The sequence below is a fragment of the Natator depressus genome, chromosome 2, assembly GCF_965152275.1.
Source record: "Natator depressus isolate rNatDep1 chromosome 2, rNatDep2.hap1, whole genome shotgun sequence".
NCBI classification, from domain to species: Eukaryota; Metazoa; Chordata; order Testudines; family Cheloniidae; genus Natator; species Natator depressus.
In genome coordinates this window covers 111474112-111497196 of record NC_134235.1, presented here as the reverse complement: position 1 = coordinate 111497196, position 23085 = coordinate 111474112, and the positions used below count along the sequence as shown (strand labels likewise).

At 41.1% G+C, this 23085-nt stretch overlaps 1 protein-coding gene across 1 annotated transcript in view; it reads right to left on the bottom strand.

The window, feature by feature from the left end:
* Positions 1-1499: 1499 nt before the first annotated feature.
* The window catches only part of NEDD9 (neural precursor cell expressed, developmentally down-regulated 9), a 46799-nt gene continuing 25213 nt past the window's right edge, over positions 1500-23085 (bottom strand). The window contains exons 3-7 of the mRNA XM_074944883.1: positions 10712-10813; positions 7583-7684; positions 5886-7097; positions 5352-5441; positions 1500-2852 (exon numbers count right to left, since the gene is read on the bottom strand). Coding sequence (XP_074800984.1) covers positions 2343-2852; positions 5352-5441; positions 5886-7097; positions 7583-7684; positions 10712-10813 — 2016 coding nt within the window. The 3' untranslated portion in view covers positions 1500-2342. The remainder of the gene's footprint in view (positions 2853-5351; positions 5442-5885; positions 7098-7582; positions 7685-10711; positions 10814-23085) is intronic.

Genomic DNA, 23085 nt, shown 5'->3' with positions numbered 1-23085 from the left:
CTTCACCCTATAAAGAGTGATCACTACAGACCAAATTCCCCTAAACCCTTTCTAGTTAGTTTCTTCCTTCATGATAGCAGCTTGTTTAATGACTGGTTCATTGACTTTTCTCCATTCTTTAGTGGGGGGGAACATAAGCACTCCGTCTCACCACAGCTTTAGCCTGGAACATTTGCTTCCACAGTTCATAGAGAATTGCAAAGAAGGAATGAAACCAGTTATTATATATATTTTTTTTAAAAAAAAGCTTTGTATATTTAATGATTTTAAAAATACTCTCTACAAGGTAACAAGTAAACAATAATATAAGTTTGTCATGAAAAGAATCCCCCCTTTGAAAACTCAAAAGTTATTGACATGATGGCTAAAGTTCAAAACACTTTGTCACTTTCTAAAAATATTACAATGGAAAAAAATAGAAAAATCCCAAACACAAGTTGGGACACAAATACAAACACAAATACAAAACAGGTTCAAGTGGATTCTTTGGTATTTTTTGGCAATCCTATTTTGTTTACAATGGGATAACTATTCCCCTCCTCTTGTAAAATGGAGAGGAGCTTTAAATATTATAGCTGATGCAAGTGCTGGGTATGATTCTGTTGCTGCTGAAGTCTCTCTGAACTCCCACTGGCTTTAACGGAAGCAGGTTTGAGCCCTCTGAAAACAACATTATGGTAAATTTCAATGATGAGCAGTCATCACTCTGAGACAATATATTAGGAAAGCATAACTTCATTTGCTGGTAAACCAGTTCTGTTAGCCAAGATAAACAAATGCACTGCAATGAGGCATGCACTGGAGAACGTGTTTAGACATAGGCTGGAACAAAAATACCAGATATAGTTTTATGAAGAAAGACTTTACTTAAGTGCCTCCTGACTAGGTATTCTACATGATGTGATTTTGTATTTACCATCAGGCTAGTCTCTTATGCAAACACTCAGAATACATAAAGACTTGGGACTGTAGCCTGAATTATCACAAAGAAACTGGGGTAACTATATTTTTGTTTTGAATCACAAGTACATTGAGCATCACCTGGACCTCATTCCCTTGAGCCTGATTGCCACTACTCCACAGTTAGGAGTGACCATGTAATGTGACCTGTGGTCAAGTCATTGTTGTGTCGGCTACATATGGAATTACCCCTTTAAATATAGGGTATTGCTTTGGTGACTGTGTAGCCCAGGAGACCCATGCTGTGTCCCTGGGCCAGGAAGGAAAATTTGGAAAAAGTCCAAAATCTGAGTGAAGCTCAGAGCTGCAAAAGTGCAAATGATTCGTAAGAATTTGTCATAGAGATAAGTGCTATTTTCTCCTCTAAAATTACAGGTGTTCTAATCAGATGTTCCAAAACTGATGGCATTTTCATGGGGAATTATGATGCCATGCATTTTCATTAATCCTGATCTTGTGAGATGTTGTGTACTTCAGAATCCACTGATGTCAGCAAGATTTAGGGACATTCAGCAACTCTGAATAAGTCCCTAGGTCTGCAAAAAAAAAAAAAAATCTCTAAAGTCTGAGAGAGATAATTATTTGCAAATGCAAGGAAAGGTGGGATAAACATATGCCAATTTATATTGTTGGGAATTCTTCCAGGTTTTTAAAATATTTTGTGGCATTAAGACGTTATTTTTAAATATATACAATCCTTCCTGCTCCTGTGAGGAGGTTCTGTCTATCATGCTATATGAGGATGATTTTTGCCCCACTAGTTTGAGCCTTGGTTTATTGTCTGTTATGTAACTTTTATATATATATATATATAAATGCTCAAAATGATTGACTCCTGTATGCAAAATAAAATTGAGGGTACAGTTAATTTTTTACTAAATTAATTGAAATCAAGTCAGTTCTAGGAGGGGATTGGGGTTCCATTAGAACTATTACATCTGCATCATGAACTGCGACAAATAGATTTGACAGCCTTGTCCATGGGCCACATTTAAGTTGAAGTAAAATACACAGTATGCCCCCCAAAAAGAGAGTGCAGCATCCAATTAACAGATATATTGAAAACCAGGCAGTATATACAGTGATATGCACCACTTAACTGATGCATACTTTTAAGGTGCTTACATAATGGTGTCTTATGGAATGTAGCAACATATACATATATGCAGTGTATACATATATATGTATATTAAAAACATAATAGGGAAACAGATATACCCCCAGATCCCTGAATTTTAGATTTTCTAATCCATAAAAATGTATTTAAAATATTTCATATAAAATATCTACAAAAATTGATAACATTTACATAAAATAGGACATATTTCCAGTTTTTTAAAATCATTTTTACTGTCCATTGATTGGATTCCATTTTGTTTGTTTCAGAATGATGCCATCTGTACCAGAGAGCGTTTAAACAGCTGTGCGTGGTGAGACAGTTCTGTTACTCGGTCGACCATCTCCTGCAGGGCAGCCGGGTTGGGATAATACAAAGCAGCCATCTTGGTTGCCATAACAATGTTCTTTAGCAATTCACATAGCTGGTTGCTGGAGTTCATCACTTTGCTGCGGATATCCTGAGTAGTCACTTGCCTTGTGAGCGTGTCCCCAATGAACACCAGTTTGTGAGCGCTTAAAATGACAAACTTGCTGTGAGCGACGAACATCCTCGGTGGCTGAGCAGCACTAACACAATTAAAAAAAGCATCAATGGCATTTAGGAGAGAAACGAAATGAGTCTCGCACTGGTCAGAATAAAAGAAGAGCAGCTCTCTGTCTTGAGAGCCCACATTGCTGCTTGCAGTTTGAAGACTCTGAGGTGGCTTCCATTTTGAGATGTCATTCTCCACAGGCTTTGTGATCTCTTGCTCCAGTTGCTGGAACTGATTGATCTGAATGGCAAAGAGAAGAGTCTCTTCAAAGAGCTATTAACACATCACATCACCTTCGTTATAATTCACAAACCTATCCTGCCTTTGATTAATGCAAATACATTTCACACTGATTTCTTAACATCCTGTACGCAAGCTGCAAGCACAGTTTCTAAATACTATTCCCATAGTGTGTACTCAATAAGTTTATGGAGGAGATGGTATGATGCGATAACATGATTTTGGTAATTAATTGATCTTTAAATATTCATGGTAAATAGGCCTAATGGCCTGCGATGGGATGTTAGATGGGGTGGGACCTGAGTTACCCAGGAAAGAATTTTCTGTAGCATCTGGCTGGTGAATCTTGCCCATATGCTCAGGGTTTAGCTGATCGCCATATTTGGGGTCGGGAAGGAATTTTCCTCCAGGGCAGACTGGAAGAGGCCCTGGAGGTTTTTCGCCTTCGTCTGTAGCATGCGGCACGGGTCACTTGCTGGAGGATTCTCTGCTCCTTGAAGTCTTTAAACCACGATTTGAGGACTTCAATAGCTCAGACATAGGTGAGAGGTTTATCGCAGGAGTGGGTGGGTGAGATTCTGTGGCCTGCGTTGTGCAGGAGGTCGGACTGGATGATCATAATGGTCCCTTCTGACCTTAATATCTATGAATCTATGATTTGGTTTGGCTATGTTACTCACAAGTAACTTACACATCTCATCTAAATGGGGGCCAATTAATCCTTTATGCCAGAGTGTACCATCATGTATATCTATATATGCCACATATAGGAAAACTACTGTAGACAATTTTGAAGACTTTAAAAAACTTATTGGGACATCTTTGGACCCCCACTTCCTGTAAAATCAGGTGCTGTAGTTTCCATGAGTCCAACTACACAGGGCCAGAGAAGTCCTAACAATCTAAAACAGCTTTGCTATATCTAAAAAGCTAATGGTTTTAAGAACTGATATATTGGGGCACTACAGAGTCAGAAACCGTTGTTGTCCATCCAATTGAGACTCTCTCCTATGATAAATAGCTGACACTTCTATCTATGCATGATCGTGAGCTATCAAATGTTAATCTTTCAGCTCCTCATTGCTCTTCAAGCAAACAAAAACGCAACAGGGAAATTTAAATACAAAACCTTACATTAATGTAATGGTAAGATTACAGCTTTAAATGCTCACAAGTCAGGAAATGCAAAAATCAAGGTTACCACTCCCATATTGCACATATGGAGTATTCTTCGTTACTAAATTTGTTAATATTTTATATTTATGAAAACTGTACATGTCATGTCAGCATGCTGGCGAGTTACTATTACTATGACAGCGTTAACATTTTGTTACCTGATCATTTTGGTGTTTAAAAATCACAATTTTAAAGTTATCCTAAGATTTTTTTTTTAATTTAGTGATGTACGTATTTAGACAGTGGGTGTGCATAATCTACACTTGCATTCTGTGTGGGCCAGTGGATACGGCACTGGACTAGGACTCAAGAGACCGAGGTTCAGTTTTTGTCTCTGCCACTGTCCTGCTGTGTGACCTTGGAAAAGTCACTTCACTGCTCTGTGCCTCTATTTCCCCTCCTATATAAACTCTGTGGAAGAGGACTCATCTCTTACTATGAGTATGTCTAAACTGCATGCTTCTTTTTGGTGGCGGGTAGAGTATATATGTGCGTAGCCCCCCAGCACAGGCATAAAGAGCAATGTAGACCATGAGGCCTGGCTTTGGCAAGTAGCGTAAAGACATGCCTGAAGGGTGTGGGTCTGTATCCAAGTGCATACCCTACACGCTCTCCACTTGCAGTGGGGAAAGGTGCTGCCATCTCCCAGCTGCTAGAGCCTTTCCCTGCCACATGGAAAGACTTGGGCAGAGGGAGGCAGCAGGGAAAGATGCCAGCAGGGGGAGACAGCTGGGAAAGGCTCAGCCAGTGTGGATGGAGCCTGCTTTTCACATACCCTACATGCTATCACCAGTGGTGTGTAGTGTAGAAGCAGCGTATGTGTGTATACTGTGCCTCGTACAGAGGGGCTTCTAGGTGCTATAAAAAGAATTAACCTCTTGAACAGACATGTTTTGAATGTGCTTTCAGGGGACAGATCTCTTCCCAGCAGAGGAGACCTCTCTCAAATACACAGGAAGAGGTGCAGTTCTGCTATCTAATGGCAGCAAGGTAACAAACGAGATGACGATGCTGACTCCCAGGCTATCTCCAAGAGTCTGAAAGGGCTAAATTGCCATAGAGGTTCTTGCCTTCTTTAGTGCTTCCAGGGCTGAAGAAAATCTACAGGAGAGGATGGTGGGAAACTCTCTCGCATGCTAACCACTTCTGAATCTGAGGGGAGAATGGACACCCATGCCTCCTTTGTTACTAAGCCGCCATTAAGTGGCTGAGAGACGAGCTCTTTCTCTTTTATTTGGCTGACACGTCTCGTGGTACAAAATGGCCTGCACAGTGCCTTCCAATTCTGACAGCTTGGTGCTTTCCAAGTCTGACTGGACGTACCTGATGATGCTCCAGCTGCATCTTGTTCTGCTTGATGATATTTTCTTTTTCTAGAAGCTCTTTCTGTTGTCTTTCAAACTCCTCTTTTCCCTGTGTGGTACAAGATAAAAATAGACATTGTGTCAAATGGTAATTCTCTAGAGTTAATAATTAAATGCCCGCAGACAGTGTGACAAATGTACCTTCTTGTATTGCCATCTTAATTTGTAGCACACCCACAAGAGGACAAATAGGAAATGGACAATGTTATGTTGGTGATAGGCTACAGCCATTATGTACAGAGTAGTCCCATTTGAATCCCATTCTTGGGATTCAAACTAATTTTTAAAATCTGTACCCAATGTGCAGTCTGGGCTGAATGAAGTTTCTTAGGCAACTTTTGATATGCATCCATTTAAAAAAAAGAAAAGGAATTTCAAGAATATCTTGGTGTGACAGTCTGCTTCCTGTCTTGCCATGAACAGTTCTTACAGAAAAGAGCATGCAACAAATCTTAATCTGCATTGAGCAGAACAATGTGTCTGGCTCGCTTACCTGTAGGTGAACGTAATCGTAATCATCCATCCAGCTCTTCTCAGAGCCCTCATTAGTGATACTGGGGGGATGCAGGTCTTTACTCAGAAGTGGGGGCAAAGAACTGCTGTGGTCCTGAGTTTTCTCTCCATGATGTAACAGCTGATTCTGGGGGCTGTTATATGCATAGTCAGATGTGTTCATAATGTTCTCTGAAACATTCTTTAAACGTGAGCTGCCTGATACCTGTTTGAATAGCATCTCTGCATTGATGCTGACAGTGGTGGTCAATTGCTTGGCATCATCTGGGACTGTCTTTGCCACCATAACAAATCGGTCTAGATCATCACATTTGTTTTGGGATTTGTTGACCACCAAGATGTTCAATGACCAGCTATAGCTACTCAGGTCATGGCTGGTCTGGGTCAAGATCTGGTGAGAATCCTCCAGTCTCTGCAGCTCCCTTCTCATTTTGTTATGGAGATTGATTTCTGAGAGACAGGAAGCATTGGCTGTTGCTCCTTTTGCAAACTGAAGATACTCCACCAACGACTGCTCCACTTTCTCCACAGCAGTGTGGATTTCATTGATATTTTTCTCCATGTACCCATAAGACCGCCAGTCTGTGTTAACAAAGGCCATGAGGTTAGAGACCACAGTCTCCACTGTCTGCTGAAGCCAGTAAAGTCTCTCTATGGCTGTGTCTGGATCCAGTATTAATCGTTTGTCCTGAGAAGGCGAGGCTGAAAAAGAAGACTCCTTTGAAGTTGTGGAAGATGTAGACATGTTACTCCTGGTGCTGCCTGTACTGGAGAAAGACAATCTATTTATCCCATCTGTCACATCTTTCAATCCTTTAGTGTCTTGTGGTGGCACATCATACACACCTTCCCTTCCCTCTGGATTTAGACTTTTGCTGAATCCTGACTGCTGTCCAGGAAATGGAACTCCACGAGGGGTATCGTATACATCCTTCTGAGGAGCAATCTGCTGACCAAGAAATTGATTTTGATGGCTCACTGGAATGTCATACAGGCCATGTTTGCGTGACATTAAATCATTAGGTATAGGGATGTCAGAGGTAAATTTCTTGGTAAGTTCTTTGGTAGTGGGAGGAGGGATGTCATACACTCCTTCCAGTCTTGCATTATGGTTCACTGAAGAAGGGAAATCCAGCAAGTTTTCCCTCAGCCCTGTATCCTCTCTGCATGCAGATGCAGGGAAATCATAGATCTGAAATGCAGAAAGCAAGCCATGAGCACAAAGGTAAAATAGCAAAGACGTCTTCAATGGAACTAGCATTAAATTAAAATTCAGGGGGAGAAGGTAGGGAATCCTTGCCTCGGTGAAGTCAATGGAAGATTTGCCACTGACTTCAATGGGGCCAGACTTTCACCCTGGATTTCAAGAAGTCACAGTTTTCTTACTAATTAAAAAATGTTCATTTCCATCAAAATGAACATGAAATCTTTTATAAGCGGGGGGTGGGGGGTGGGGGATCTCCTAAATGTAGCTTTAGCTCTAATTTATAGTTACCCTACATGAGGTGAGTAATTATGTTACAAAGTTTTAATGAATGTGTAAAAAGCCTGAGGGACTGTTTAAAGTACTAGAATTCAATACCCTTATTCAGTGTCATATGCGCTTTTATGTCTAAACATGTCTTCCGTCTGACATGAAAAAGCATGTATTATCTGCTGAAATTGCATCAGACTTACCCCTTTTATAGGAGGTATATCATACACCCCTTGACCTCTTGCCTCTCCCATTGGGACTGGATGCACAGGCCCCTTAACTGATGCAGGGGGAACGTCGTATATCTGAAGAGAGAATAAACCTGTTACAGAAAATGGAGCCATCCCATGATAGCTGTGATTTCAGATGAGTTCTCTCATATTTTATTTATTTTGAAATAGAAGGAAGAAGAGGAGCAGGGTTTTAGCTTTCGTGTATGTGGAGGCTTGCAGGGTGGGTACTGAGAGACAAATATGCTTGTGATAGCTCCCTTTAGTAGGATTGTGTAGACTGTGGGCTGGACAGATGAAGTTTCTGAATGGAAACACTTCATTTGAATTCCAGTCACAAAGTTAAATCAAGATCTGCACATAGGATCCCTTCATCCCCTCCTTATTTACAGATGCAGAGAGGACTGAATCATGACAGAGCTCTACTGGGGTGGAGACAGAAGAAGAGATTGCCACAACAGCAGGTACACTTCACAAGATTTGATACATGCAGTGTGGGAGGTGGGGGGGGGCACAGGGACCCAGGATCACCCTTTTTTGAGGTAGCTGTACTGGGAAATCTGTAAGGTGCTCAGTATACACTGCCAGCTGTCCAGCTTTAGGGGCTCAAGATCATTCCTGATATCCTGGGTTTTTGTATCTCCAAGATAGTGTGGGGGATAACCGCTCTCTGTGGCAGCATTGTCACTCACTCCCCAAACCTCTGAGACTTCATGCTTGACCTTGTCAGCATTATGTATCCATTGCCCCCCTTGGTGAGACCCTACTGAGAAGATTGCAGGGACCAGACCTTTTAACTGTACTACATGGTGTGATAGGTTGTGCACTAGAGAGGATGCTGCCTCCCTGTCCTGCTGCACTGCATTCTCACTGCAAGGACAGGCAGCAGCAACAAGAGATGGAGAAAGGAAAAGGAGACTCTCTTTTGGCAGCTCTTGGGCTCCTACTCTTCTCTGCTCCTCATCTCTGATGAGCAGGCAAGTGGTCTCAGAGAAGAAGCGAGCCAAGGAACTAACAAGCTTTTTGGGGTGGGGAGGGATGAATAGGGAGTGAGCAGACTACCCCCCTCCCGCTATTTAAAGAAGGGCTGGGGAGAAAGAAGTGGGTCAGGCCCTGACCTGTTGGGTTCTTCAAGGGGAGGCGGCTCTACTTGCTGTGAGAAGTGTACTGGTCCAGCTCGCCCCCTCCAACTTCCCCCTTCCTCGAGTGGAAAACAATGTTTCATCTCTTGGGCTTGCTTTCTCTGCTTCTTAGAGAGGAGCATGGCTCCGGACTATCAATGCAGCAAGGACCTCTGTGGGGGCAGGGCAGGAGCAATGGAATATTGCAGAGTGGTAGGAGTGGCCTGAATTAATCTTTTTAGGGACAGCCGGTGTTATGTTAATTGTATTGGGGGAGGAGTGGAGCAGAGTCCTGGGCCTGAATTAATTTTTATGGGGCATCCAGAATTAATGTTATCGGGAGAACCCTAATCAGGAACCACTCCTTTCCCTCCAAATCTCCCTCCCACTTGAGTGGGTGGACTCCACTTCTCACGCCAAACTCCCACGTCTTCAAGCCGCCTGAGTTATAATCTCACAAAACCTGTTTACGTAATGCATACAATGAGGAAACATACTTAAAACCAAACAATGTAATCTGTCTATTATGGCATGGTGATTGTTCCATGTTTTGGTCATTTGTGACTCTGGTGCCTTGGCAGTTTTGAATGTTGAGGGGTATGCCAGGGGCATCTGCTGAGGGGGAGCTTTAGTTTCACATTTCCTGCAGGAGCTGTGTTGTCAAGGGGCCCTGGTGAACAGACAAAGTGCATAGTTCCTGGGTCTCTATATCCTGGAAATTCATAGGCTTTGGGGGCCAACTTCCCTAGTTGTTCACAGGAGTAGGGGCACAATCCAGTGTCAGGAAATCACAATCAGTGTCAGTACTCATCTGGAGTACTGTGTCCAGTTTTGGGCCCCGCACTACAAGAAGGATGTGGATAAATGGGAGAGAGTCCAGCGAAGGGCAACAAAAATGATTAGGGGTCTGGAACACATGACTTATGAGGAGAGGCTGAGGGAACTGGGATTGTTTAGTCTGCAGAAGAGAAGAATGAGGGGGGATTTGATAGCTGCTTTCAACTACCTGAGAGGTTGTTCCAAAGAGGATGGTTCTAGAGTATTCTCAGTGGTAGAAGAGGACAGGACAAGGAGTAATGGTCTCAAGTTGCAGTGGGGGAGGTTTAGGTTGGATATTAGGAAAAACTTTTTCACTAGGAAGGTGGTGAAACACTGGAATGCATTACCTAGGGAGGTGGTAGAATCTCCTTCCTTAGAGGTTTTTAAGGTCAGGCTTGACAGAGCCCTGGCTGGGATGATTTAGTTGGGGATTGGTCCTGCTTTGAGCAGGGGGTTGGACTAGATGACTTCCTGAGGGCCCTTCCAACCCTGATATTCTATGATTCTATGATTCTATGAAAATAAGCTAGCGGACATTTGGTAAGAACAACCTCCTAAATGGAAGTAGCTAATACAGGAGACAACTGTGCCCTTACTAAGTAAACTAGTGCCACCTGTGCAATAACAGAAGAAGAAAACACTTCCTTTGGCAACATATTTCTTCTGTTTGGGTATTTTGTTTGACCAAAATAATGCATCGCATCCCTTGGCAAGTAAATGTGAATTTGATGTTTGTGTACTGCCAGATCTTAACATCAAATGCATTTTGTGCACAATGACATGGAAAAGGCCATCTCATCGGAGGCAGCTGTAGCACATCTGGTGAAGACCCTCTATGCAGACAGGAGCGAGCTCTCCAGTCGGTGTAATTACTCCACCTCCACGAGTGGTGGTAGCTATGTCGGCGGGAGAGCATCTCCCAACAACACAGGGCTGTCCACAACGGTGCTTAGGGCGATGTAACTTGAGTCATTCAGAGGGGTGGCTTTTTTACACCCCTGAATAATATGTTATTTTGACATAAGCAGTAGTGTAGACCTGCCCTAATTGAAAAATATTTTCACTTTGGAATGACATAATGTCTCCTGTACTTCAACTGCAGAAAGAATGGAAAGACTTTTTGGAGCTTTTCAATGCCGCTGACGGTTTTATTGGTACATACCCCTTGGGAAGGACGAACTGGAGGGATATCGTAGGTATCTTTCTGGTATTTGGAAGGGAACTCATAAACATAACCTTGTCCTGTCCTGACTGGAGTTACTACCTGTGGGTTAAAAGAGAAGGAGATGAAAACAAAATTACTTGAGGCATTTAGCATGTTCTGTCTGTAATTGGATATGCTTCTCTACACAAACATTCCAGTGTTATTAACTTCTACACTTTTTATCTGGCGATTTTATTAATGAAAGTCCCTACAGACGTCTGATGTTTTTTTAAAAGTGTATTACAAAACTATACTTATTGGTTACAATTAAACCATTATTTCTTCCTTGAGCAGCTCTGCCACTGGTATAAAACTTTCCTGCAGTAGTTATTTACTAAGGAGTTGAGTAACCTTGACTGGTGCTCAATTCCTTGCTGGATCAGGCTCTATGATCCTAATCTTTGGCCTCAGAGATACTTAGGTACCAACTGATTACAATGGGAGTTAGGTGCCTAAATACCTTTGAGGATCTGGGCCTAAAATCCTAATTTTTCAACCTTTACTAATGTGTCCCAGTGACTTCAGCAGGACTACTTGTGTGAGCAAGTCCTAAACAATGGAGCATTTGTTGTGGCTTTGAAGCTCCTTTAAATGGAAGATGCTAAAGCAGGAAATTTACTCTTGGGGCTTAAGCGTAATTAGTCCACATTAGCAGCTAACAGACTGGAAAATTTAAGCTGTTCTTGAACTACACTATGTGACAAAACCGTCTCTGTGATGGTGAGAATTGACATTGCTCGTGTTTTCAAAACCATAAACTGCCCACACTTACTTCAAATAAAATGTGGTTAAAAATAAATACATTACATCTGGGACAACCATCTGCATGGCAAGAGTTCAGTATAATTTGGTTTAAAAGAAATGTTGTTACATAACCCCCCTGAAAAACAGTGTTTATAGTGGAAATAGTGATCTACTCTAAATTCTGTCCATGCAATTTAGCTCCAGTAAAGAAATATACAGCGTAGAACAAAGACACACAATGACAGAATGTCATAGGATTGTACAAGAAATGGTTTCAGGTTCAGCTGAGGAGAACTGTGAACAAGGGTGACTTAATTTTCCTTGTAAAAGTAAGCAAGCTATTAAACAGAGTTCCTGAGCACACTGCTGGTAACGATCACACAACACTTTTTACAGGAGTAAGTCCCAGTGGCCTAGCCAAATTCCACCGTGAGTTTTGCCTAACTAAGGATTGCAGGACTGAGTCCCTGATGTTTACACTCTGCATATCTCTATTCTCCCTGCAAATTCAATGGAATACACTGTTCTTCTTCACTTCCCATCCTATGTGTTTTGTGGCATTTGCCTCTGCACCGTTAAACAGCTCCTGAATTCCTCCGCAGAGGTGGCTGATGTCATTCCTGAATAGTCTGGGCTGGATTCAACCTGGTTGATGCAAGGAAGTTAAGATGCCCTGGGAGGGTAGAGGAATGGCATTCACTTCTGGGGGATGGTAAATGCTACTTTCATAGTTGCCCTACCCTTGGGTTTCTGCCAGAGGATGGGGGAAGGCTCAAACAGTTTAAATTTCCACTGGAGGCTCTGATTTCCACTAGGATGCCAGGCTGGCATTTAATAGAGATAAAATTAGTAGGTTCTCTAGAAATTAATCTAAAACTTATAGAATTTAATAGAGGACGATCTCTTTCCTATAGAATTCTATATCAGGATTAGAATTCTCCATTAAATTTTATCGGATGATTAAACGCAAAACCTATGAGAACGTTATCATTTGCCATTAAATTCTACAGGACTTTTTCGTAAGAGATCACCTTGGTCATTACCCATCCCTGGCCACTGTTACACACTTCTGGGGCTGTGTTGTCTGCCTGTGGACTCCCTGGGGGAGTGGGGTAGGGGGAATAGCAATCTACCCTTTCTCCATGCAGTCTTTCTGCCATCAGGGGACGGTGGAGCAGATCCTGAGTGAGTCTGGCCAATATATATAGTTTGCAAAGTGCTTTGGGATCCTTCAGGGTGAAAGGCATGATATGAATGCAAGGCATTATTAGCTTACTTTTACTAGACTGGCAGATGCTGTGTAGAATTCCAAGTGTGGCACCAAACACCAGTCAAAGACAGGAATTAATGTAATGCAAACACAATGAACCTCACCTGGCCCACTAACACGTTTCCATAGTAATGCTGAGCACCATAGTGTAAGAGAAATGCCTTGGAATCAAAGGACTCACTTTTAAGCATGTTTACTCAGTGTCCCTTCCAGGGGTTTCTAAATTGTAGTGACTATTTTGCATCAATAATAAGCCCCCAGGGTTTTACAGATGATCTTCCAGTAGAGAAGACATTGCAAATTAGAAACAAAAGGTTGTTCCCTGGGTAGCCATCATCTTTAATCCTTTCTCTAATGTGAAAACTCTGACATCAAGCTACTTACTAGATTATAGGGGAAATGCTCAGCCGCAGGGCTGAAGAATTGTAGTGCTCTGGAATTCAGCCAGAGATACCAGTGCAGCCCTGGAGATGGGTGGCGAGTGATTGCTAAATTGTTGAAATTCAAAGTTTCTTAATTCTTAACTGCTGTTTTACAGTAAAGGGCACTGGGAGTCAGCCATAGAGCAGCCAAACTGTACTTGAAAGTAGGCACGCTAGATTTCCAATGCTGCTAGTCCTCCATCAATGGACTTCATTGACATCAGTGTCAGTTTCAGGCACTGAGGGCTTGCAAGATCGAGCCCTAAACAGCATCATTTTGGATTTTATGTGTGGCTATTAACAAACAAAAGTCTGTTGTTGTTAACAGCATTTTATGTGCTTGAAATTATATGCCTGAATGGCAATATATCAGTTTAAACGACATCCCAACCCTCTCTAGGATGATGTATACATAGAACAAAAGCTGTATTGTATCTCCAAACATTTATAGGAGAAACATACCCTCAAAACCATGATCTCTGTCATGCAGTAGAATCTTGTACATCCAATTATTCTTTTACAGCACACCACAGAGTTCTCCCCACATCTCTCAGAAAAAGCTGTAATAGTTGACTACTGTAACAAGGCCTTAAATTAATTTAAATGCCTGCTCTTTTTACCCCATGTACTGCTGTACAAAACGAATATATTATGATGTATAATGCTTAGTAACTAAAACCATACTAGACTTGTCAAAATAAACTAAGCCAAGTCCATATTGTGATGCAGTATCCTTTTTATTGTGTGTGTTTGCTCCCTTGCTGTTTCACAAATTCAGATAATCTGCAATTGGGGAATGGGGGGAGGAGGGAAATAAGGTCTCTCAAAAGTGATTAGTGCTTGATTTTCTGAGGGGGGTGGATGCTCAGCACTTTGAGAAAATCAGACCCTTATACAGTGGTGAATCTGGACAAAATGAAGGCACCAAAATCACAAGTCACTTTTAAAAACCTTGGCCTAAATTGTTTAATCTTTACTTTTTAAAAGCCAAAATAGTACTTTGTAATTTAATGTTAAAGACCTCAGAAGAAAGGCAATGTCAGGATAAGAAAAACTTTCCTCTCTTATTTCCCCTCTGGTATGGGTAGTGGCCCTTTCTGGTGTTTAGGAATTTACTTCCTGACAAATGTCAATGAACTCTAGGTTGTCGTTCTTTCTCTTTTTTTCTAAAGAATGCCTGCGGTCATCTGGCTTTGAAAAATCCTGCCTTTCAAACCCGCAATTTTCCTTGTTTACGCATTAAAAGAAACAGATGGTGAGCCCACAAACTATCTATCCCAACATTCTGAAAACACTGCAACCATTTTAATCCATGCAGAGCAACTAACAGGGACCAGCTTTGGCTCTGGTAAAACATGTAGTGAGCATACAGCAAACTCGCAGCATTAAGAACAAAGACAATTGAGCTGGAAGTTTGTTCTGTTCTTGCTGAGGGCCATGCTCCTCCAAAAGCAATTGTTTGGGCCTTTTGCATGCCAGTTGTGTGTTCTTTAACCAGAAAAAAGAGCTGAATATGCATGTACTTTGTAAAGTACCCAGTTCTGTGGTTCATTAAATCCATTTTCCTTACACATAAGGGAAAAGCCTTTCCACTGTCTTTCCAGCATTAAATACTCAGCATTAAAATGGAAGGAAAACTGCCTTAATGTTCCTAAATCAGATACAAACAGGCGGATTTTCATGATTCCTGCAGATGGAGGTGGCTTTTAAAGTGCAGCTGATTTTTCGTGGAAAATGTTATAAGCCACTGGGCCAAATTTTATTCTCCATTTCACTAGTGTAAAGCTAGAGTAATTCCACTCATGCCAATGGAACTACTTTGGATATACACTGCCCTGACTGAGAGCAGAATTGGGTTTATTTCCTTAGCACTTCCACATTATTTCAGTGCTTTACAATGGTGGGTACGTCTCTTTGTCCTGCTTTACCAGTGAGGAATCTGAAGCACAGGCATGTTAAGTGACTTGACCAAAGTCACACAGAGAGCAGAGCTAAAAATAAAGCATAGGTGTCCTAATTCCCACTCTCAGGCCTTTACCACAGACCCTACGGACTCCTACAGTTTGGTGTTAAAGTGGCAATTCAGCACATACAGGTTAGGGGTAACAGTCTTGATTAAAAAATATTACAAAAGGACATTTGCATTCTTTTCTGAAGGGCTAACTTCACAATGCTTACTGATGCTAGTGGGAGTAGTACACCCCCTTTCGGTCAGGTTAATCTGTGCCTGCTGCTTATTCCCTCCTCCTCTTCCCTGGCCCAATCTTGTTTCTATTGAAATCAGCTGGAATTTACCATTGGCATGGCCTCACTATGGAGCAAAGACACAGGCTGAAGAGGAAGAGCCTGATAGTTGTATGAGAAACTGGGAAAGTCTAAGCTTTGAGGCAGGAAAGATGACTTTAAAAAGTAAGTAAATGAAAGAAAACACATAGCTGCCTGTGTGGTAAAGTGCTTTTGTAAATGTGTTCAGAGCAAAAACTGCAGTTGCTGATACAGTGCTTCCCAGGCTCCTGGAAGGTTACATAACAGCCACCTGGCCAACTTTTGTTTTGCAAAGAGAAGCAAACAATCAAAGAGAATATGGGGAAATTATGTGAGAAAGGGAATTTGAAATGAAAGGGTTTCCTCACTATCTTTAACTCATTCTGGGCCTCTGAAGGAAAGAATGACAGTAGTCATCAGGAAAATCCACCACACTCCATATAGACAGAGGGAAGTGCATCTACCTAACAATTTTCTTCTGGGAACTGGTGGCTCATTTGAGCAGCAAGAACATGTGTTAGAAACTGGTGTCTGAAGACAATAGGAGTACAGAAAGAATCTTGCTAATTACATTCACTTGTTTTTAAAAAGAAAAGGAGTACTTGTGGCACCTTAGAGACTAACCAATTTATTTGAGCATGAGCATCCGATGAAGTGAGCTGTAGCTCACGAAAGCTCATGCTCAAATAAATTGGTTAGTCTCTAAGGTGCCACAAGTACTCCTTTTCTTTTTGCGAATACAGACTAACACGGCTGTTACTCTGAAACTTGTTTTTAAAGTTTAAAGTTTTTAAACTAGTGTTTACTCCCTGCAAGTTTTCATAGCAAAACAGTGTAGCCAGATCTCAAATCACTAACTGACATTTACCCTCTACTAAGCAGTATTCCCTGTCACAATAAATGAACAAAAGTACATATTATGAAGCAGTAACCTGCTTTTTTTTTTAACTGCTTACTTATTAATAATCTACAGTGGGTCTCCCAGCCTTAGTGACAATCCACTGAAGTTTAGATATATTAGAGCAGGGGTGGGCAAACTGTGGCCCTTTAGACGTTTTAATCCAGCCCTCGAGCTCCAGCTGGGGAGTGGGATCCGGGTCTTGCCCCGATCATCACATGATGTGACTCCGTGGAGCTTCCGGAAGCAGCAGCATGTCCCCCCCCCCCGACTCCTATGCAGAGGCACGGACAGACAGCTCTGCATGCTGCCCCTGCCCCCAAGGGCTGCCTCTGCAGCTCCTATTGGCTGGGAACCATGGCCAATGGGAGCTGCAAGGGCGGTGCCTGCGGATGGGGCAGTGTGCAGAGCTATCTGGCTGTGCCTCTGCATAGGAGCCAGAGGGGGGACATGCTGCTGCTTCTGGGAGCTGCTTAAGGTAAGCGTCATCTGGAGCCTGCACCCCTGACCCCTCCCGCACCCCAACCCCCTGCCCCAGCCCTGATCCCCTCCTGCCCTCTGACCCCCTTGGTCCCAGCCTGGAGCACACTCCTGCACCCCCAACCCCTCATCCCCAGCCTCACCCTAGAGCCCGCATCCCCACACACACCCCCCAACCCCCTGCCACAGCCCAGAGCCCCCTCCTGCACCCTGAACTCCTCATTTCTGGCCCCACCCCAGAGCCCGCACCCCCCAGCCGGAGCCCTCACCTCCTCCCACACCCCAACCCCCAATTTCGTGAGCATTCATGGCCCACCACACAATTTCCATACCTAGATGTGGCCCTCAGGCCAAAGAGTTTGCCCATCCCTGTACTAGAATTACTCTTACTTGACTATCAGGCTGCTTTCATGAGTTAGGGTAAACCACATTGATATAAACATACAGCATGTTTTTAAAAGCCATTTTTAAATAAAGTTTTAACCTAATTTAATTTTTAATCCAGGTTCACTAACTGGCAGATGGTGTGGCTTGCCATAAAATGTTTAATCATAGTATCCTCAGCAGAGAGAATAGTTGCTTAATGGGCATGGAAACTGAGCTACCCCTAAATGAAGTCCCTTCAAGCAAAGTCTGAGTCATACTGACAGGGTAGCATGGGGTAAGCGTGCATAACAGTTTCTTGTACTGTACCTTGTTTGTGGCTAAGGCTAGGACATGGATATATAGTGCTATCAACTCAACACCTACTGTAAGGAAAGATTAAATTAACAAAAGCATTTTCCTCTTGGGTGGAGTGAGATATCTGCTCCATTGTCTGATGGAAAATTGAGAAGAATGTGAGATTCTATAGCCTATAGCTCTAATTTTTTTAGGTTCTCACATGAATTTTCTTAGAAATAGGCTTCAGAGGGCAAGATATCAGTAAAGAAGGAGATGTGACAAATGCTACTCCTACCTAGAACTGTTTTATTTCACGTTGCTACATGCACCCTAATTAACTCCTACTTACTTTTCTCCCATCATTTGTCTATCTGCTCTGCTTAGGTTCCAATCTTACAAAGACTTATGTATGTACTTTAACTCTATGCACTGTAAATTCTAATGACGTTAATTCACAGTGCGTGAAGTCACGCATGTGTTTAAATTTCTGTAGGATTGGGGGCTTAAACTGTAAGCTTTTTAGGGCAGGGACTGTCTTACTATGGGTCTGTCAAGTGCTTAGTACAATGGGGACCAATCTTAATTGGGGCATCTGTGCTATCATAATAAAAATAGAAGTATTTTTTTTTAAATCAGTGTTGATCTTTGTCTTTTTTGAGCCAGCTTGACACGTTTTAAGCTGTGGGGCTGTAAAATATAAAGCAGGAGTTGTGCAACTTGTTTTGAATATGCGGGAGAAGAGAGAAAGAAGGAAATAATGCAGAGACCTTGATTCAAACCAGAGAAGAGGGGTGATATGGAGGGGAGGGAGTGAAATGCACCAGATTGCACTAAATAACTAGTATTTAAGAGCAGAAAAAACTTCTCAGAAGAGGAAACTCATCCAATACTCTTTACATAGGCTGTATCCCCTTCCTCTGTGAAAATTCATCATTTCAGACTGAGTGACCTCATGATTTCTTATGTCAGTGTACTCCCACAACCACTAAGGGTCTGATGCAGCACAACATTTGTGACATGACAGGTCATGCACTCTGGAGTACTTGAAGTGAATGATTTGTGCATGGGTGGAAGGTCTGGTGGATAAATCTCATTCATAATGCTTTGGGCTCATCTGTCACTGGGAAAATATACTCTTGTGCTAAAGAACAAATAGTCCCTCGAGCAGCCTGTGGCTTAAATTCTGTTTGGAGCTAAAGTTTTAGCTAATGATGGACAAAACTCAGTACCTCAATATTATGGTGACTGGCCCACTACAAATATTTAAGATAGGACTTTTCTAACATGGGAAGACTAAATTGTCTAATGAAAGACAAAACAAGAGACTATAGAGGCATAATTTGTTGAATGCAAAACATTTTTACTGTTGATAATTATATTACTAGAAATTTTGTTGGAATCTGTGGTTCTGTTGAAATCAAAATGCTCTGTGAAACTGAATCATGTTAGCCAAGATTTTGTTGTGAAAGAAATTCCACCAGTGTCATAACATCCTATTTTGATATTTCTGGAATGAGTTTTCATTTTGAAATGATCTTTCATTTAGAATTTTTTAAATTTTGCATTATATAATTCAAAATTTTACAGGTTTTTAAATCTAAAGGCAATGTTTTGATCAACCTGAAGCAAACAAACAAACATTTAGAATCTTTCTTTGTGGAGAATTACAAAATTTTCAGTTTTTGCTTATTTAGAATGAAGCCGAATACTGAAATCCCTCGCAAAATGGAACTTCCATCCTCCACACTGCTCTAGATGTTCACAGGAAGAGGGTTTTTTAAATTATGTATTATTTATAAGAGGAGGTTCAGAAAGTGAAAAAAGGTGGTTCCACAAAAGCATTGCTAATGGCCACTGTGAGGCACAAGAAAGAAATGAGTCACAGAGCTATTTATGTTGGGAGCAGTATTGCTCTAAGAATGGGTCAAACAGTAACTTGTAGCTAAGAGAACCTCAATGCAGTTTGGACAACAGGAAGTTCTTTGGCTCACCACAGAGATCTGCTGCCTTGAAAAAGGATCCTGATTTCAGTTTGCATACATTTCTCAGGGCTGTTCTACACAGTTTTTTACCAATTTAACGAAGGTTACTTACCATAAATTTATCAAAATAAGCTAGATCTATGTAATAAGCTGTACAGATATAGCACATTTATACCCATATGACTGCATTCACACTAGGGGATTGAAAAAATTTAACAACCCCTCATGGAAAAAATATCAAGTTTTTTCTAAACTTGCTTCTGTCCCATGAAAGTGTTTGCCACCCAAAACCCCAGTATTTTAGTTGGTAGCAAGAAATATTTTAGCCAGATCACTTAGGGACACTGTCAAGATAAAAATCACAAAAAGATCCAAAGCTCACTGAAGTTAACGGGCAGACTCCATTGACTTCAATGGGATTTGAATTATCCCCTTACAGTGTAAGGAAACAAATCCTGATATGTGACGCTTAATGCATTAATAAAAATGAATCTTAAAATATATCATGCTGATTTCCTTACGCTACCCCCTATTTTTTTCCAGTTTGGACTGTGAAACAAGTAGAGCTGTCTGAAGAACTGGAAATTGCCTTTCACAGGGGATTTAATTTTTTAAAAAAAATTTTTTCATTATGATTAGGAACGAAACCTGAAAATTTTGAAATTCTCCACAAGGAAATTTTAAAAACCCACCAGTTTAGATCTATTTGACTTTTTTTACATTTTATATTCTAATACATAATAAACATTGTCATTTTGGAAAAGGAAAACTCAAAATGTTTCGTTCCACAAATGTTGAAACAAGATGTTCTGACATTATTGGAACTTCCCCCCTTTTTTCTCCAAAACGAAATTTTATTGAAATCAGCATGATTTCAGAAAGTGTTTAGATTTCAACAGAACTGAATTCTCTAATGGAAAACTATTCCCTCAAAGTTTTTTTTTTCTTTTTTCTTTTTCAACCCCCTTTAGAAATTGGACATGTTCCTTTTGATTAGATTCACTTTCTGTTTAAAGTCAACTCCTCTTTCTGGTTCTCATGAACTAGACCATTGCTGTTTCCACTGCTGGGTTTCTTTCAGGGGAATATTTAAATCTTCCAAACCTAACATTTCATCAACTTTTATAAATGTAACAAAACATTCTTTTTGAAACTAATGACCTGATTCTGTGGGCAGAGTCTGGTGCTCATTTAGAGCCCACTAGTGTGGATCAGATTGTTGGTTCTTTTTATGTAACCAGGAGAAAAAATATGCCCTGTGTTTTCCAAATAGACCTGATTGAGAAGAGCCCTATGCCTAGTGAGAGGTTGTGAGTAATGTTGAGCTCATCTATTTACTCACACAGCAAAGGTTGAGTAAAATGTGGGCTTTGCCTTACAATGCATCTTTACAAGTTAAATCAGTGACTAACTCCTAACTACATCTTATTTCAGCTTGTGGGTGAGGGTTTCTTCACTCTAACTGCTGATAATTTCACATGCTTTATATCTGTAAATTACTGTTCTATTACTCATGTCATACGGGAAGTTATAGTAAAACACTCAAACATAGTGAAAGGTTGCATGCTTTCCTTGTTTTAAATATTATATATATAAACAGTTGCATTAAATTGGAAGGAATCATTCTTTCAGCACACTATATGAAACAGAGCACTGACTGTTGAGGCTAATGTTTCAATTCATGCTGTACTCTGCAGTTTTGCTGTATATTTAACACTAAACCAACATTTTGTTACGAAGGTTACAAATCCCCAAAGTAGAATTTGCAACATGAAAGTGAAAGAAACAGAGACTAATTTTATTGTTTTGAGTCATTTCACAGGAAACTGTGGTATTTTTGAAAGAGGATAAATTTGTATGTTGTCTGAATAGAAATATTTGTTGTTTGATTACAAAACTCAGTACAAATGCTTTTCCTTTCCTTTAGATATTAAAATATCCTGGCATAATAAATGCTGTTTTCTTACCATGCTCAAAGTGTGACTCTTTATAGAATGTGAAACAAATAAGCAACCAAAAAATAACGGGGAGGGAGAATATTTCTGGAACAAACGTCATCTGCTGTTTGTTTCCTCCCAAATAAGACAGTAGTTGTTTAACTGGGAGGGGAAACGTCAGAACGTGGCTGAACTGGTGAACTGGCCTGCACTGCTGAAGTCTGGGCCAAAGCTGTCAGGGTGGTGCTGCTGCTGCTGAGGAAATGAGTCTATGAGAAAGTAGAAGCAACTAGCAGCAACTGTTAGACAAATACAAGTCCCTCAGGGGAGGCCTGTTTCCCTCAATCCTTGTTTACCTAAAAAACCCACTGAAGGCAAGGGCAAGGAACGTGGCAGAGTGGGGTAGCAATGATTCTGTTTCACTATATGGGCTTGTCTGCTCTTGAAATTTACCAAAATAGCTATTCTGCAATAATTATTTTGGAATTAGCCCCTAGGTGTACACTCTTATTCTAGAACAAGAGTGCCTTTTTCTGTTTTAGCTTAGTCCACGGTAGAAACGTTGATATATCAAAATTCTGAAAAATTTCAACTAGAAAATGCTGAAATGTTTTGTTTTGGGATGGGTCAACATCCACTTGTGTCACTGCAGTGCCTCATGGAAGTTGTCGTTCTGGGTCCCTCATGGCCCCATTCTCTCCTATAGGTCCTGCTCCCTGGCTGGACGACATCTAGGATGCATCACAGTCCCCCCTGTGCCTGAGCTGCTATGGTTCATCATAGTCCCATATTTTGTCTTCTATTGAATTTTCTGAGAGAAAATTCTGCTGACATCTCTCTTTTCTTGTGAAAAACTTTTGATTTTGATGAAACTCCATTTTCCAATGGGAAAACATTTCATTAGAAATTTTTTGACCGGCCTTTCTTCCAAGACAGTGGGCACTGCCATAAATCAATGAGAAAAAGTGAGGGGGGGTTTTGCCATTGTTTTAGTGCTCAGAGCTGTTACTAATCTGGGGATGACTATACCTACTGTACACATAGCATATACTTCTCTAACACATTCCAGCTGATGATATCAAAGGAATTTTCAAACAATGAATGTAGCTTCAATTCACCCCTGCATATTTTACAGATGAGGTAGCTGAGATACCGAGAAGTTGCCCAAGATTACACAGAAGTCTCTGGCAGGGGATAGAACCCAGGTTTCCTGACTGCCAGACTACTGTCCCTTTACAACAAGACTCTCCTATCTTTTTGAGAGCATGAAGGGAGAGCAGGGATAGAAGGAAACTTGTAAAAGAAGGCTTTTTATTCTTATTCCTTGGATACTCGTTACACTTACGAGCATGAAAATTTTATTATAAACCACCACTCAGCCAGAAATCCTCAGTGAGGGATATTCTAAGCCATCCCTCATTGTCTTAGGCAATTTAAGGCCATTTGTAAAAGGTGGTATTTTCATTTTATGAGAGGAGCTGATACAGCTACGTTCTAAACAATTTAAGCATTCCAGAATTGTTACCTCACCACAATTTCCTGCCTTCGGGTTTCTTTTTGATTTGATTTGCAATTCCTGCCAGCAAGACATATTACCTAAGTGAGGGTTTATCTGTTTACATCATTGCTGCTGATGATTTTCTATGACTTAAGGATAGACTATTCCTGCCT